At 44.4% G+C, this 16498-nt stretch overlaps 5 protein-coding genes across 5 annotated transcripts; 3 read left to right on the top strand and 2 right to left on the bottom strand.

The window, feature by feature from the left end:
• Window positions 1–34: 34 nt before the first annotated feature.
• On the top strand, window positions 35–3166 carry V865_002916 (uncharacterized protein; the record flags this gene model as incomplete). Its single annotated transcript, XM_066226715.1, has 6 exons — window positions 35–1612; window positions 1675–1696; window positions 1776–2031; window positions 2087–2804; window positions 2878–2925; window positions 2984–3166. 6 exons carry the CDS (start codon window positions 35–37, stop codon window positions 3164–3166), a joined length of 2805 nt encoding a protein of 934 aa, XP_066082812.1.
• Window positions 3167–3856: 690 nt separating this feature from the next.
• Window positions 3857–4693, bottom strand: V865_002915 (uncharacterized protein; the record flags this gene model as incomplete). The annotated part of the gene is made up of 1 exon (XM_066226714.1): window positions 3857–4693. The coding sequence occupies one exon, from the start codon at window positions 4691–4693 to the stop codon at window positions 3857–3859; it is 837 nt and encodes a 278-aa protein (XP_066082811.1).
• Window positions 4694–5542: 849 nt separating this feature from the next.
• V865_002914 (uncharacterized protein) lies at window positions 5543–8586 on the bottom strand (the record flags this gene model as incomplete). The annotated part of the gene is made up of 11 exons (XM_066226713.1): window positions 5543–5651; window positions 5715–5918; window positions 5982–6106; window positions 6160–6328; window positions 6386–6487; window positions 6540–6828; window positions 6899–7300; window positions 7365–7619; window positions 7670–7745; window positions 7804–8176; window positions 8237–8586. 11 exons carry the CDS (start codon window positions 8584–8586, stop codon window positions 5543–5545), a joined length of 2454 nt encoding a protein of 817 aa, XP_066082810.1.
• Window positions 8587–10079: 1493 nt separating this feature from the next.
• Window positions 10080–12990, top strand: V865_002913 (glutamine-fructose-6-phosphate transaminase (isomerizing); the record flags this gene model as incomplete). The annotated part of the gene is made up of 13 exons (XM_066226712.1): window positions 10080–10086; window positions 10148–10255; window positions 10341–10616; window positions 10678–10695; window positions 10751–10908; window positions 10992–11145; window positions 11199–11429; window positions 11494–12279; window positions 12339–12400; window positions 12459–12514; window positions 12575–12660; window positions 12728–12850; window positions 12920–12990. The coding sequence occupies 13 exons, from the start codon at window positions 10080–10082 to the stop codon at window positions 12988–12990; spliced, it is 2136 nt and encodes a 711-aa protein (XP_066082809.1).
• Window positions 12991–13715: 725 nt separating this feature from the next.
• V865_002912 (HAD hydrolase, family IIID) lies at window positions 13716–15979 on the top strand (the record flags this gene model as incomplete). The annotated part of the gene is made up of 11 exons (XM_066226711.1): window positions 13716–14206; window positions 14396–14612; window positions 14706–14819; window positions 14878–14932; window positions 14996–15222; window positions 15303–15340; window positions 15408–15462; window positions 15526–15585; window positions 15661–15732; window positions 15824–15874; window positions 15950–15979. 11 exons carry the CDS (start codon window positions 13716–13718, stop codon window positions 15977–15979), a joined length of 1410 nt encoding a protein of 469 aa, XP_066082808.1.
• Between the last annotated feature and the right edge of the window lie 519 nt (window positions 15980–16498).

The raw sequence follows: 16498 nt of genomic DNA, 5'->3' as shown, positions 1-16498 counted from the left end.
GGTGTCCTGTCCATATTGAACCACACTACACACCATGCCGCCTTCACTTTTTATTCACCCTACCCTCTCCCCCTCCCTCATTCCCTCCCCACAGCTCATCACATTCGATGAGTACAATCATCAACCTTCTCTATTGGATTTAGACGTGTATGACCCACCTCCACCACCTTCAGTGAACATTCCTTCCTCACCTACGATCACTATCACTCCGACGGAAACTCTGTACGTCGGTGGAGGCAACCCAAAAGACACCAACCTTGAATCACTCAACCCGGAGGCTCGAACGTTCTACCCATCGACACCTCAATCCATCCTGCTTTCATCTCAAGGCAAACAAGAGGAGCTTGATAGGTTGTTCTCGCTGTACACTAATTCACCTTCACCTTCCTCCTCGCCACCATCATCACCATCACCGTCACCTGCTCCGACGCCTACAGCTACAGCCACCAAAGCGAAACAAAGGAGGTATTCATCATCTTCGACACCATTACCTCGCGATCGGACCGATAGAAGGAGAAGAATACAACGGTCAAGTGTTGTCTCTTCAGTCAAGTCGATCTCTCCTACAGTATCTCCTCGCAGGAAAGGTACTAAAAGGGCTCAGAAGGGACAACCTCTGGTTGAGTTAGATCACCCAGATTCATATCCACCTTCGCCCATCTTAGGCACACCTGATCTTACATCAGGGTCTACAGCAAGCTCCTTCCATCTACCAAACCGACCCACTTCAGCGAGCTCCACTTCAGATCAACCCATCTTGTTTTCTGATCCATCTGAATTGGTTGGACTGTTCGCTTATAGCGGTACCGCCTATCCTTTCCCTCAAGAGGTACTTGCACCAGTTGAACCTGGAGAAGGTGGTCTGAAGTCTTCCGCAGCTGCGAAAGTTCAGGAAGAGTTGATTCAACTGGAAGATCGCCAAGATAGTTCTAATCCTTTACACAAGTTTACAGAAGAACAGGAAGATTGTGCTTTGATTGATCTATTGGGTTTAAGTCCAAGTGCACCAGAAACGAATCTGCTCGAAGAAGTTGAATTTGAGAACAGCGAATACGAACAAGAAGAAGAAACATATACACCATATTCAACTATCGATTATAAATTTGGTCTAGATACGGACGAACTGATTGATATTGACGAATTAATTGAGGGGAGCATGAACCACAATTCACAGTATGGCGGTCCAAATGGATCATCGACTTACCAAGTCCCCAATGGCGATATAACAACTTTAGATGCCTTATCGCCTAATTTCACTCCTTCGTCAACCCTCGACGCATCTTCATCTTCCTCATCCAACCCAAGAGTACATAACGTCTCACCCTACAATCTTCTTTTGTCCGAAGCTTCACCGCGACATACCGTCCCATCCCACCTTATCCACCCAAAGCAGCTAGATGTATTCCAAACGGAGATCATGCAAGCGTGGATATCTACTGAACCCACTCAGGAATCGAAAGTCTTCGTAAAGAATCTTTTGTCTACGTTGACAAGTACCATAAATATGAGGTTCGGGACCAAGGATAATCAGCGGTTCCTGGTAGATGTATTTGGAAGTGTGAGCTGGGGTGGGGAGACGGGAAAGAGTGGGGACTTGGATCTAGTCATTTTGGTGAGTTTTATTTCCCTGACATTGGACTACTAAGTAAGAGAAGCTGACTTGGATGAATACAGGATCGAGCTCAATTACGAGGATGTGAGTGATCGGCTTGAATCGACATCCCCGTCTTACCGTCGCGAAGTAAGCTGATTTGATTTGATCTGAGTTCCTGCAGATGAGCCCTCTCTATGGCGTCAGTCTTCTGATGACATATCATCAAACCGAGCAGCCTCATCTGGAAGACGATCGGTGCCGCCAGCCATACGGGAACTGCCTCGATGCTACTACACTTATGATCTAGCCAATTGCCTTCGCGATGCAGGTATGAGAGAAGTCCAACCTATACCTGGAGCTAGTACGCCCATAGTCAAGTTCAAAGATCCTACAGGGAAGATGGAATGCGATATCAATGTGAACGATCTGGGAGGATGGTAGGCTTCGTAGACAAGTATGACGACCTAAGAAGATAGCTGACATCTGGGATAGGTATAACTCTTCCCTTATTCTTCATTATTGCCTCATTTCTCCTTATCTCCTTCGACCCATGATCTATATCCTCAAACGATGGCTGTCGGCTCAAGACCTAAATGATGCTTCTGGGGCAAAGGGTCCAGCTACAATGTCCTCCTACTGTCTTACCCTGATGATCATCGCCTATCTCCAAAACCGAGGTTGTCTGCCCAACTTACAAAGAGATATCAACGTTCCACCTGTTACCTCTGCAAGCGATACCTCTGATCCAGACGTGATATGGGTATCATGGTCAAAGCAACAAGGTGTTCCTGCTCATGTGGCTTTCGCATTAACACCACCGGAAGATTGGAAATCTGCTGAACCTGATTTGACGGTCTCAGATGCCGTTAGAGGGTTCTTTACATATTTCAGTCATACTTCACCTTTATTCTCTGCTAGTGCACAAGATAAAGCTAGATTTGATCATACCAAGGAGATCATATCGATCTTACAAGGTGGTGTAGCTAGTAGGGTGACGAGTGTAGGTGGAGGAAGAGTTGAAGATCAATTACAGAGGAACCAACTTGCTCAACAGGGATTTACACCAGGACAGATTGATAGTGTGATGGAGATGATGCGAGAGAGCAGGATAAAAGGTGAAGAGAAAATGGGTAAAGGTGATAGAGGCATACAGCCTAGGAATTGGTCTGAACGGAGATTAGTAGTTCAAGATCCGTTTTTATGGCAGAAAGTGAGTGCAGTCGATTCAGCTGCCTCGTAAGGTTGATCTTCAGGAGCTGATCAATGATTGATCATTCTGGCAGAACTGCGCTGGGATGATGTCGAAAGCTGGATTAGATCGATTCTTCACCGTAAGTCAGCTGAATCTGCTATAGGTTCGTAACAGCTGATATTTGTCATTTCGAGTAGTGCGTTGATAGAGCCCACGATATGCTGCAAGCCAAAGGGAAATCAGCAACGATCGAAGATTTGTTGTTCAACCCTAGTCCCATGATATATAAGACGCCTACATCAGGTCGAGGAAGAGGGTTCAGGGGTTCTCCTGTGTTGATGCGAGGAAGGCCAGGTGGAAGAGGGTTATGGGGTCCTTGAGCGTGCGAAGCAAAGAAGGGATCTTGACAGATGGGGAAGGCAAGTAAGAGGGTTGATCTTGATAGATTATGATTTTGAAGAGATGGAGATACCTTGTAGATCTATTCTTGCTTTTAGACAGTTGTATCGCCCCTCATTTCTACAGTCGTGTACGAGATCTAATCGTAGATGAATGTACACCCATTTAATACAACACGATATTGCACCATCCAAAGCACGATGGGAGCGATCGTCCCGAATTGGCGTAGCTGGAGGCGTAGGACATGATGAAGCGATGTTCCTTCAGGGAGAAAGACAGCACAGTTCAACAAGGAAGAGTAGATTATTCCCCTATCTGTTTCTTGTTGAGCAACCTTTTGAAGGATGCGTGAAATGCCACTCCGATCACGACAATCATCCGGTTGTTCACCATCGCCATCCCCGAGGCTGAACAGAAGCAGCAGAAGCTGGACCAAAAGACTTAATTTTACAGCTAGGCTAAGCTCATAAGCATGTTACATACACGCGATTGGATATAACGAAAATCATGTACGGAAGATGATATACAAGTCAATTATACGTACTACACAACAAATGTCAGGTAACAACCTTATAAACAACAACAACCAATGATTGAGGCATGTTACCATTCCCGCCGCACCAGATGACCTCATCATGTACCACGCTCCTGTAACTTACAAACCACTCTATCTAGATCAATCCAGTCTCATCCCTATTCCTCTCACCGATCATTTCCATCTCTCCTTCTCCTTCTCCTTCTGTCGTAAGATTCCTCGACGGGGTTGTGGCAGCCTCTAACAGACTCAACACGTGAGGTGTCAGACTTCTCTTTCCTCTACCATGCGAATTGCCATTAACATCGACCAATCTAGATAATTTATCAGCCAGGAAATTATCTTTACCCCATACCCATCTAGCTTTAATTGTGATTTCATATTTGTTTATCAATTCATCGATCTCTTCGAATGTCTGCGTCACTTTGCGACATCGAGCTTTAGTCGTTGATGCTCCTCTATTTCTATTTTGGTAAGTCGATGATGATGATGATGATGAGGAGGATTGTTCATAATTGGTGGATGTTAAATCACCAATAAATGTCGAAGATAACCACATGGAATTACCGGTATTGTTCGAAGTAAAATAAAATCTCTTCCATCCCAATCCCAATCCTAATCCTGGTCGTAATAAATCTACGGGATCATATTTCCTTCTAAGTATCTGATATACCTGATAATTATCAATATAACACCAAACCTTCTTCCCTTTCAACCCACTACCCCATTTTTCCAAACTCAAAAGTAAAGCCCGAGCTTCAATATACTCCGTCGAACCTTTACCTCCAGATAGGAGTTGATGTTTATCCTGCCATACGTCTAAAGGTTTCGATTGGGGGCCAAGATGTCCGCCGTAACCTTTACCAGAGGCGTCGGACCATATTTCGTACCTCGCAACGGGGGAGAGCTGTCGTAGGAAATGATCCCATCTACGAAGGAGTCTGTATGAGATGGTAGATGATAATTTGGTCATGATGATTAGGTGATAGGATGACAATTAGGAAGCGAGTTATGAATGATAGATGTCGATTGATACGCGATACTGTTGAGATACTATCTGCAAAGATACTATCTGCAAAGACAAATAGTCTGATCATCGATTAGTACTGTCAATCATATTCCTCCTTTCATCGATTCCATGAGAGGGTGTATGCGGTACACATCATACAAAACATCCTCCTACAAATTGAGATACTCACAATTCAGTTCCTACTCCTGAGCTATGGCTATATCATCATACACGTGTGTCTCGTCTCCTTTCTTATTCAATACGATCGACGCGTTCAGATCCCAAGTGAATGTCGAGTGTAAGATTGGAGTGCAGATTATCGCTCGTACTGTGACATCCAAATTGTCGATATAGGTTTGTTTATCTGATTTTAACACAGTTCTATCTATGGTGTGTAATCCTCCAGATGATGTTCAAGTGAGATACAATGGTAGATAACTGTATCCACCCGTTGTCATGTTGATCGTCAATGACGCTATCTGTTTCGATCACCAACCACCCACACAAACCACCTCATCGGACATCGCCTAACCGGTGCCCCGTTAGCCGGACATAACACTCCCTCCTCCCTCTGCGATCGGGGCTTTCGTGACTTGGTAGAAAGATGGGAACTGATCAATCTAGACATGTATACATACATTCGATATAACATGATCGGGTCTACTAATAACAACAAGACCATATTGACACCAACACCAAAAAGAAACACAAGAGAAGATACTATATCACAACGAGGTATCACCTGAAAACAAGAACAAAAATGGGAAGAAGCGAAAGCGAAAATGAATAAAGATGGAAAAAATACAGAAATGGTTAATGGGAGATATATTGGAAAACAAATGAAACTTCTGGTAAACCCAATTCAGCTCTTAGGAGATCATCGTGCATTTTACCCAGTTCGCAATTGGGGAAATGATTCCAGCTAAAAGAAGACACCATTCACTGTCAGCTTTGAGGGTATGAGTACAAGGTCGACTTGACTTACGTGCTTGCATCTCCATATAACAATGCAGGAGCTTTCACAAATTGCTTACCATTCCTACACCTCTTACATTTATATGTATCGTGGGTATCACACGCCGTCTCGGCATTGTACTTGAATAGCTGTCGTAAATCGTCTTGAGTGAAGTGTCGAGCGGTATCTTCAGCTTCGTCCACCACACACGCAGACAAATTCTGCTTCTGACATCTATCACAAATACATGATTAGCTTCGGATCATGTGCAAAGGGCTAGCAGCGAAGGAAACGTACTGTCTCTGGAAGATTTTTTCTTCTATGGTACCGGTAGTCTGGAATCGATAGACGAAACATTCCTTCTTTTGACCATCTCTCCAGACTCGCGCTAAGGCCTGTTGGTCACTAGCAGGATTCCAGTCCTATCATTAAATACTGTCAGCTGTATTTCAAATTCCCTAATGAGATAGCTTACAGGATCAAATAGAACCAATCTATTAGCGCCGATCAAGTTGATACCACATCCACCAGCTTTAGACGATAGCAAGAAGACAAATTCTTTTCCCTCGGGATCGTTAAACCGGGAAACAATTTTCGATCGCTTAGGTACGGACATCGATCCGTCAAGACGAAGGTACCCGTATCTGATCAAAATAGAGTTAGCTACCCGTGCAGTAGTCATCGCGTTAATGGCAGCTTACCTGTTATTTCTACACATCTTCTCCATCAAATCCAATGTCTGCGTGGCATTACTGATGAGTACGATCTTGTCGTTGGTGTGATTTCGGATATGCGCCAGCATCCTGCAAATCGACTTAGCTATCGGTATCTCATGTTTCCAGACCTGATACTCACCTCTCAAGCACCACGAATTTACCCGAATAGCTACAATCCACTGTCCTATCTCTACCCTTGCCATGATAGTTGTCTGGCAAAACATTCTCACTTCCAGGTAAATCCTCAGGTAAATTGAGCAAATCAGGATGATTGACGAGTTTCCTCAATAGGCCAATAGCTTTGAGGGGCTGAGAGTCTTTTCCACGTAGAAGTCGCTGAACATCCTTGGACGTGACGAAAAGGTTGTATAATTTCTGTTGGAGAGGTGAAGGTCGACAGAATACTACATGCTCGTATTTGACGGGTACTGCAGTTGTATGTGTATCAGCAAGTTGTACACGACTTGATGTTACTTCGGAGCCTATTGGACAACTCACGATATTTGGATAATAGATCGTTAGTCCGCCGAATAATGAATTTGCTAACCAGTCCACCTAATTCTTTCAACTTGGCATCACTTTCCGCCTTGTCCTTATCAGACGCATCTGCATCTCTACCTCTGAGAATCTTCAACTCGAAATTCTTCTTGAAATCACCTTTGGATCCCAAGTACTCGGGGTTGGCAAAGTTGAGCAAGGCGAAATATTCCGATAAATCATTTTGGATGGGAGTACCAGTCAAAATTACCCGCCGTTGTACTTTGAGAGAAGTGAGAGCTTGGAAGGTCAATGTATCGGCGTTCTTCAATCGATGGCCTTCATCAGCTAACAAAAGACCGATTTCGCAATTGGCTAGTTCCTCTTGAAGCGTTCGAAGGGTTTCGTAAGAAACGATCATGACTACGTATATCACTAGGTCAGCTAGGAATGCTCGAGGGACGTGCAAAAAAAGTAGCTGGCTTACCTGGCAAGGTAATGTTTCGTCCATGAGCCTGGACCCATCTCCTGACAGCGGGTATCAATTCAGCTTTTCCTCCTTTTCCATCGACTACCATTGGGTTGACAGCTCCGGGCCCAAGCCATTTCACCAATTCGTTGGCCCAATTGCCGACCAGAGAAGTAGGACAGGCGATGATGACCTTTTCACAAGTTGGTTTACCAGCAATAGGGGATTGCTTCAGTAACGTCCAGAGAAGAGCAATACATTGAAGTGTTTTACCTACAAGAATTGGTCAGCTTCGTTTGTCGGACAGATAATTCAAAACTTACCTAAACCCATTTCATCTGCCATGATGCATCCCCAAGCGTTAGCAGCGAGTAGTCCAGTCGTACACCGATATAAGAACTAGGAAGAGAGTTTTAGCGTAAGCTTGCTGAAGACGGTGGTGGGCCGTGTAACTCACCTTTACACCTTCGATTTGATGTGGTCTCAAAACCTTTGATAATCTAGGATCGATGACTACTGGCACTTTGACTTCCTTCTTATCCTTCTTCACATCCACTATACCTAAGATGGCTTTGAGTGATTTATGTGGTCCTCTAGCCTCTTCTTCTTTCTTTCTTCTCTCCTCCTCTTCTTTCGCCGCATCGATCTCTTCCGGAGGTGGTCTATCATCTATTGTGGGGTCGAACAGCACTATTGCTGTATCTGCCATGGGGTCATGTAATGGTCGAGGAGTGAGAGTAGGATGACGCCGAGCACCAAGAGAAGCGTGGGAAAGAGCGTGAATAATTGGTTCAGAGGATCTAGGGTTGAGCATCACTGGGATGGAAAAGCTGCATTTATAGCTGTGTCAGCTTGCATCCATTGCATCGATAGCAGCAAGTCTAGCTCACCTCTTCGTGAATACCACAGTCTTCTCCTTGGGTGCGAATACCGGGAACTTCCTATTGCACCATTTTGCCATATCACCCAACACACCATCTTCGCCATACTCTTTGTTTCCCATTGCGAATTTACCTTTTTTACTAGGTTTGCCATCTTCGTCTGAATCGCTGTCATTGCCACCACCTTGACCCTTGTAGTTGACCGCTTTCCTTTTACGCGCTGGTAAGGCCAAGTCACGTTTGGGTGCGAGTGCTGAAGGTGGTTTGAATGCTTTGAAGGTGACTAGGCCGAACCCTCCTCCGGTGGCGGAAGTCACGGGTGGATCGCCGTTCTTGTTTGATAATGGTCTTCTTAACATGTCGAGTGAGCCAGCCTCGGATGTGTGATCACCGGTCAAGTATCAAGACGGAACTAGAAGGACTATCAAGAAGGAGTTGCAGGATTGAATGAGCTGTAGATGAAAGAGAAGAGACGAATAAACGGCAAAAGAGTAAAAGAGAAAAGGTTGAAGATCAAAACATCATCATCGATCGTCGGAGCATCAGGGTGGAAACAAGTCGCGTCAACCGGTGTTGAAAAAACAAAAATAATCCAGTCAACCGCTCACAGACCTCCACCACGTGTAAACAGCATTCCAATGACGTGGTTTTCTTTTTCTTATTATAGACATAGAATCGCTTATCAAGGGACCTATCTTGAGTATACGCCCTCCTCGTCATTTTGATGCATCGCCCTATCATTCCCCTGAGTGTCCCACGCGGGATTCCCTATCAACAACGTACACACGAGTAGTCAGTAACCAGTGACCAAGCGGGTAAAGGTGGCAGCTGCTCTGGCATCCTACTAACCCACCACCAGGGGAATGAAACCGGGCTTCAAGCCAACATTTATTTTCAGTCCATCCCATCCCAATTTATACATCTATCTACCTCATCCTCAGCAAACCCATCCCTTCTCCTTCTGCTTCGTATTCCTTTGTGGAAATATAATCATCCATCAGCTGATACCCGACCCAACTCGAATCTACTATATCGACACGAGGAACCTTTTCCCTCCCTCTTTTGTTCTGAAACGCGTTCACGAGCCTACCTTTGCTTTTCTTCTCTCCTAAACCCTCCCTCCCCCTGACGTAGTATCTGAATAGAACACCAACACATCTCACATACTCCTCATTCCCAATCCTTCTGTCTTCATCAATATCATACCATTCACCAAGCATACATACATACACACATATCATCGCATAACCCCCCACTTTCCATCAAGAGGAATCCCAAATTCAGAAGATACTGTTTATTCCATTTCTTAGGTGAGTTGATGCTCATTGGAATTCCAAATTCGCACAGCCCCTCCTCACTTCCACGTTCATCTGAACTCTCTATTTTATCGTTGTCTTTCACGCTCTTGATAGTATCAAGGATATCTTCGGATTTAGCATTGTATGATAGTTCAAGAACAATTTGAGGGCACAGCTGATATCTTGCTTCCTTTCCGTTCTATAATCTCTCTGTCTCCATTCAACGACACACACAAACTTCGCTTCTTGGACGACTCAACAATCCCTTTGTCCTCGTCTCGCATCTCTATCTTGGCCATCTCTCCCCAATCCTATTCACACACAACACCTCGTAATTATCGAACCATATCCAAACACACACCCTGCAAATGTGGCTCGTTCGTGAACGCAAACGGCAACATTCATTCCATCTTCGCTAAAACTTCCTTTGATCAATTGATTATGCCTACCATCTCACCTACTACCTGTATAACACTCAACTGAACAGCATCAATCCATTTCTTTCATTCATTCTCATACCCTCCTTTTTTACCATAACAACAAGCTAGCTCATCATGTGTGGTAAGTGCTCATCATGGTTCACGCAGCGAAGGATAATGCTGATGTAGTCGTGGGAACGTAGGAATCTTCGGATACTGTTCATTCCTTGTTGAAAAGGATAGGAAATACGTTTGTGATGTGCTGTGTAACGGTTTAGCTCGTCTTGAATATAGAGGATACGATAGTGCTGGTGAGTATGACTCGATCCGAATCATCCGTGTTCTCTTCTCATACGAGTATGAAAAATATTGTTGCTGATACCGATTTTTCTCTAGGTATCGGAATTGATGGAGATACCCCAACCTCACCGTTGATCATGTTCAAGACCGTTGGAAAAGTCGCTTCTCTCAGGAAAGATATTGCAGAGGCTACTGCTACCCCTTCACCCGCTGAAGAAAATACCGCCGAACCCCAAAAAGTAGATATGAAAAAGGTATTCTTGTCTCAAACTTCCATGGCTCATACTAGATGGGCGACCCACGGTGTACCTTCCAACACGAATTGTCACCCTCACGTCTCTAACGCTCTAACCGAATTCAGCTTGGTTCACAGTGAGTTTACCGTCCATCCAATGGCTAAATAGCAGATAGCTGACCGGATGACTTCCTCTAGACGGTATCATCACCAACTGTAAGCTGTCTCGGATAGTAACACCGATGATCCCAGTGCTAATGATCTCCTATAGACAAAGAACTCAAACTCGTCCTCTTGAAACGAGGCTACACCTTCCACACTGACACCGACACCGAAGCCGTCGCTGTGCTCTGTAAATACGTCTGGGATAGTCAACCTCACAAGAGATTGAACTTTACCGAACTCATCAAGACCGTTATCAAGGAGCTCGTAAGTATTTTTATTTTTGCAAAATCTCACATACCCTCACCGAAATGATCGTCGCTTACGGTATCATGTTTCTGATGTTACAGGAAGGATCCTTCGCCTTCGTCTTCAAATCCACTCATTTCCCTGATGAGATCGTCGCTGCTCGACGAGGTTCCCCCTTGCTCATCGGTGTCAAGACAGATAGGAAGTTGAAGGTTGATTTTGTAGATGTAGAATTGCCTACAAACGAGGAGCGAGGTGGGTCTCTCAACAAATTATATAGAATTCCAGCTGACCTATCACTCACTTAGTTGACGGTGTTGATGCCGGTGGTCTCCTTGCTGTGCCCAGCTCCGTGGCTGATGGACATGGTGCCGCTGGACCCAAACTCAGAAGATCCCAATCGAGAGCTTTCCTTTCTGAAGATGGCATGCCTCAACCTATCGAATTCTTCGTTGCTTCCGATGCTAGTGCCGTCATTGAACACACCAAGAGAGTATTGTACCTCGAAGACGATGACATTGCCCACATTGCTGAGGGAGGTGAGTCATACTCATACTTTCCTGAGTGTAGCATTGATGACTGCGTGCTGACAACACTCGGCAGAGCTCCACATCCACCGACTTCGAAGAGACGACACCGTATCTTCTGTTCGAGCCATCGAACACCTGGAAATCGAACTTGCCGAGATCATGAAGGGACAATACGACCACTTTATGCAAAAAGAAATCTACGAACAACCAGAATCCGTCGTCAACACCATGCGAGGAAGAGTCAATTTCGACACTCGACAAGTACTGTTGGGTGGTCTCAAAGCCTATCTTCCAGTAATCCGACGAGGTCGACGATTGCTATTCGTCGCCTGTGGTACTTCTTATCACTCTTGTATCGCCGTTCGAGGTGTCTTCGAGGAACTCACCGATATACCAGTTGCTGTCGAATTAGCATCTGATTTCCTTGATCGACGAACACCAGTGTTCAGAGATGACGTGGCTATCTTCGTTTCTCAGTCTGGTGAAACTGCCGATACGATCCTCGCCATGCGATACTGTCTCGAGCGAGGTGCCTTGTGCTTAGGTGTAGTGAACACGGTCGGGTCGACCTTGTCTAGAGAGACTCACGCTGGTATCCATATCAACGCCGGACCCGAGATTGGTGTAGCTTCAACCAAAGCTTATACCTCTCAATATGTTGCTTTGGTCATGATGGCGGTCCAACTATCTGACGATTCGATCCTCAAGACCGCCAGAAGACAACAGATCATTGATGGTCTCCATGATATCCCCGCTCAAATCAGGAAAGTCCTAGCTATGGATAAGGCTCTCCAAGAGATGGCTAAGAGCATGTTGGCCAAGGAGAAGAGTCTGTTGATCATGGGTAGAGGATATCAATGTGAGTCGGATACACAACAATGCTCGTAAGCTATACAACTGACTTCTTTGCTTGAACAGACGCGACTTGTTTGGAAGGTGCTTTGAAGATCAAGGAGGTCTCGTATATGCACTCTGAAGGTGTAAGTGATATCTTTTGCTGCTACCGAGATATGAAGTTGATTCGGTGTTGTTATGTAGATCTTGGCGGGAGAATTGAAACATGGTCCTCTTGCTTTGGTCGATGAACATCTTCCGTGAGTGGTCTGTCAGTTATTCGTTGCAGAGGTATAGTCAGCTGATCAAAAGGTTTGTAGTGTAATTTTCATCATGACTCGAGACTCTCTCTACCCTAAAGTCCAATCTGCTTTAGCTCAAGTGACTGCCAGAAAGGGCCGACCCAGTGAGTACTTCTTATTGAATCCATTTTAAACTAGAACGTATGTCACTGATTCAAACACTGTAATTAGTCATCATCTGTAACGAAGATGACGAGACAGTCTCCGATGCAGCTAAATGTATCAGAGTACCTCAAACCGTTGATTGCTTACAAGGTCTAATCAACGTCATACCACTTCAACTATTATCTTACCGTGAGTTGAATCAGTTCGTCCATCGTGTCGGGACGGAACTATTGGACTGATTTATATTGGGATTTACAGACTTGGCCGTAATGAACGGTGTCGACGTTGATTTCCCTAGAAACTTGGCTAAATCAGTAACCACCGAGTAATCTGAATCAACAATGATATTTTCTTTTTTGTCCTGTGCATAACCAATCATATACATATACATATACGCAACAAATTTATCTTCTTTCTTTTTCTCTCGTTCTTGTTCTTGTTCATATATACCTGTTTCTTATCACTACCAATCAAAGTATTATGCGATGTTTACAACTCCAAACTTCAGACGAACACGGACTTTGGTCTCTTTCAGACTTTTACTTCGCTGAAAAAAAAACATGGTTCTCTTGATTCCCTAGCATTCATTTCTATTCTACCCCTCTCTGTCCTTTGTCAGTCAACTTGTCTTTCTTCTTGTCATGTATATAATGAGCTTTTCGATGAGCATATTGGTATCATGAGCGGAGATTGAAAGCAAGTCCGAGAAACTGACCCGCTTTGACGTGTTTTGTTTTGTTTTGTTTTTGTGTCTGTCGCTGTGTATATGTGAGTCAGTGATCAAAGGAAGGTATATGACAAGGGTTTAAGGATGATGAGATGATGTCAACTTGAGTGGATAGGAGTATGATGATATGATGGTTCATTCATATTGGAGGATTGAACTTCTTTTGGTCACCCAGTCGTAAAGAACGATTCGATCATATAAACACAATTCAGATATCGAATCTGGCAACCTCCACTTGGGTTATCCACTTGAATAGTTCACTTACGAGTTCATCAACTCTTATCGTCCATACTAATACTACTACAAATACCAATACAAACATACATCATGACTTCCTCAGACCTTCCTCCAAGCGGAAGTGATGGTGACGCCAATAATACCAATGAAGAGAACGTGATGGAAGATGGTCATACACCTGATCAAGGTTCAGTCATAGTTGCCAAGCCGGATATCGAATCGACCCCTTCGGAGAACAAGAAAGCGAAATTGTATCATGTTGAAGTCCCAGGACCAGCTGGAGCGGGAGAGGGGGCTGAGGTGGCTGGGGACGAAGAGATGGATAAAGATCAGCAGGGTCTGGTGTCTACATCAACCTCAGATGAGAGTGCTCCTTCCACATCCATTGTTGATGACAGTCGAAATACCGCTTCTGCTTCTTCGGATGAAGCTGAAGAGCCAGAGGAGGAAGATCCTTCGGATAACAATACGGTACAGGCTGTACCGTTAGTAGAGGAACTGGAGAAATTCGAAGAATGGTGGGAGTTGAAGATGACCTGGTCAGGCAAGGTATTTGATTTGAGAGTGGGAGGGAACGATATGTGAGTGAATTGGTGCCATCAACTGTCATATGGTACATGATCTATAGTTCATCTATTCATCCGAAGATGACAATCCCCTTGACTCGATGCTCCATCTCTTTCTCAATATACAACCACTCTCACAACTTGTGGGCGGTAGCGCCTTGACTGCGATTACATGCTGATCTCTTGCTGCTCTGATGCTCTTAGGGTATACGACTTCAGACATCTCATTTCGACTCTTACAGGTGTCCCACCAGATGGACAGAAATTGATCAACCTCCTTCCTGGATCAAAAGGTAAATTATCTACCGAACACGATGCGAAGAGATTCGGGACATTGGGCGTGAAGAAGGGTCAGAAGTTCGTCATGGTAGGAACGAGGGAGGAAGATAGGTTTAAGGATAAGTTGGGCGTGGGTGTACAGGTAGGTCTACGCATCATGCCTTTCTCCTCACCTCACAAATAAAGATACAGATAATGTTGAGCGATCAGTTGTTGATTTAATGTTGACCTGTAGAACACCGACGACTTTGACGTGACGTACTCTAATCAGGTCAAGGGGATTGCTCCTGCTGATGACCCGAGGAATAAGAGGATGATTCAAAATATCGTTGATAAAGTACCTATCACTGTGAGTCACTTTTTTTTACGTATCCACTCAAAATTTTCAAACTAATTCGTATTGCCAGGTCATGAACGAACCCAGAGAAGGCAAGAAATTACTGGTCCTAGACCTCGACTATAGTGAGCTTCCAAACTTGTGCCAACCGAAATGTTGGTGAAGCTGATTAATGATGTATAATATAGCAATCGTCGATACGAAACCACTCATCAGTGGTGCTCTACCCTCTGCAGAATGTGCTCGACCTGGACTACACGAGTTCCTCGAGCTGGTCTACCCGCATTATGATATAGTCATCTGGTCACAGACCCATTGGAGATGGTTGGAATCGAAACTGGTAGAATTGGATATGATAGGTGGGGAAAGGGGTTATAAGATTGCTTTTGTCTCTGATAGGACGACAATGTTTCCAGCAAGTCCATCAGCCACTCAAATTAGCTGACCCGTAGACAGCCTCCCTCAATGGATCAGCTGATGAATTTATGGAATTAGGTGTTTACGCAAAGGAATGGCAAACCTTTCGAGCATGAGTACGTAGTCAGCTCTGCAGGATCTAAATAGACTAAAGAGTGCCGAGAGCTGATAGTGTTGACATAGGGTCAAGCCGCTAGCGTATTTCTGGGCTCATTTCCCTCATTGGTCTGCTAAAAATGTGAGTGAGCTGGCAAGTATAGTCAAGTAACCAAGCAGGAGCTCACCATGATGGTAATTTTAGACAATACACATAGATGATCTTTCTAGAAACTTCGCTCTGAATCCTGGTGAAGGACTCAAAGTGAGTTTGTCACGCTCAGCTGTTCCCTTGGGGGAGAGCTTCAGTTCAACAAGCTGACGTGTCCTCAAATTACAGATTCGAGCGTTTAACAAAGCTGGACAACCTGAGGGTATGGCTGATAGGGAACTGACCAAGTTGGGGAAATATGTGAGTGAGATATGGTGATCAACCTCTTGTTCCGATATCTTGCGATCAATCGGCAAGCTGCTGATCGTGGCTATGTATTTGGTTAAAACAGCTCGTCAAGATTGCCACTACAAGTGAAGACTTTACGACATTGGATCATTCTGTGAGTGACAATTACTTGGCATATTCTCAAGAACACCGCTGATACGTTCTTCTGTCATGATTGATAAAACACCAGAAATGGAAAAAGAAATCACCTAGAACATAGATCGTCTCATCTATCCTAGTCCCGATTTTCACTCCTCTCCCAGGTGCTGTAGATCTAGATCAACAATTTATCATCCAGCTTTGTAGACTATCCATCATTATGACCCGGCGTAACTCCTGTTTTCATTGTATATTATCATCACTTCATCATTTCTTTGTACACTATTGTTACTTTCATGACTTATGCCATTTTAACGTGTTCCCTCCCTATCACCCGCATTGATGCTTAATTCACGTGTCTAGTCTACGAGTAACTTAAGGGAAGGTGGAGGTAGTCCATTTGAGTTTTAAGTGCGTTTCATGTCTCATCCAGCCTCGATTGAATGTTTATTCGCCGAATCCCATGAGATTTCCCATAACTTTGGCATAGCCTCATCTCATTTGCCTACTAGAAGCTTGCATGCTTGTGCTTGTGCTTGTGCTTGGAGAATGGACATAATCTCAATCATGTCTCACACTCATACAGGATGATACTTTACTTTCCGGCCGTTTCTTTCGGTCAATGTTCTACGTCAGGGTT

This window comes from Kwoniella europaea, chromosome 1, assembly GCF_036810445.1.
Source record: "Kwoniella europaea PYCC6329 chromosome 1, complete sequence".
Classification (NCBI taxonomy): Eukaryota; Fungi; Basidiomycota; class Tremellomycetes; order Tremellales; family Cryptococcaceae; genus Kwoniella; species Kwoniella europaea.
The sequence above is the reverse complement of the archived record's forward strand: the minus strand, read 5'-3'. Positions and strand labels throughout refer to the sequence as shown.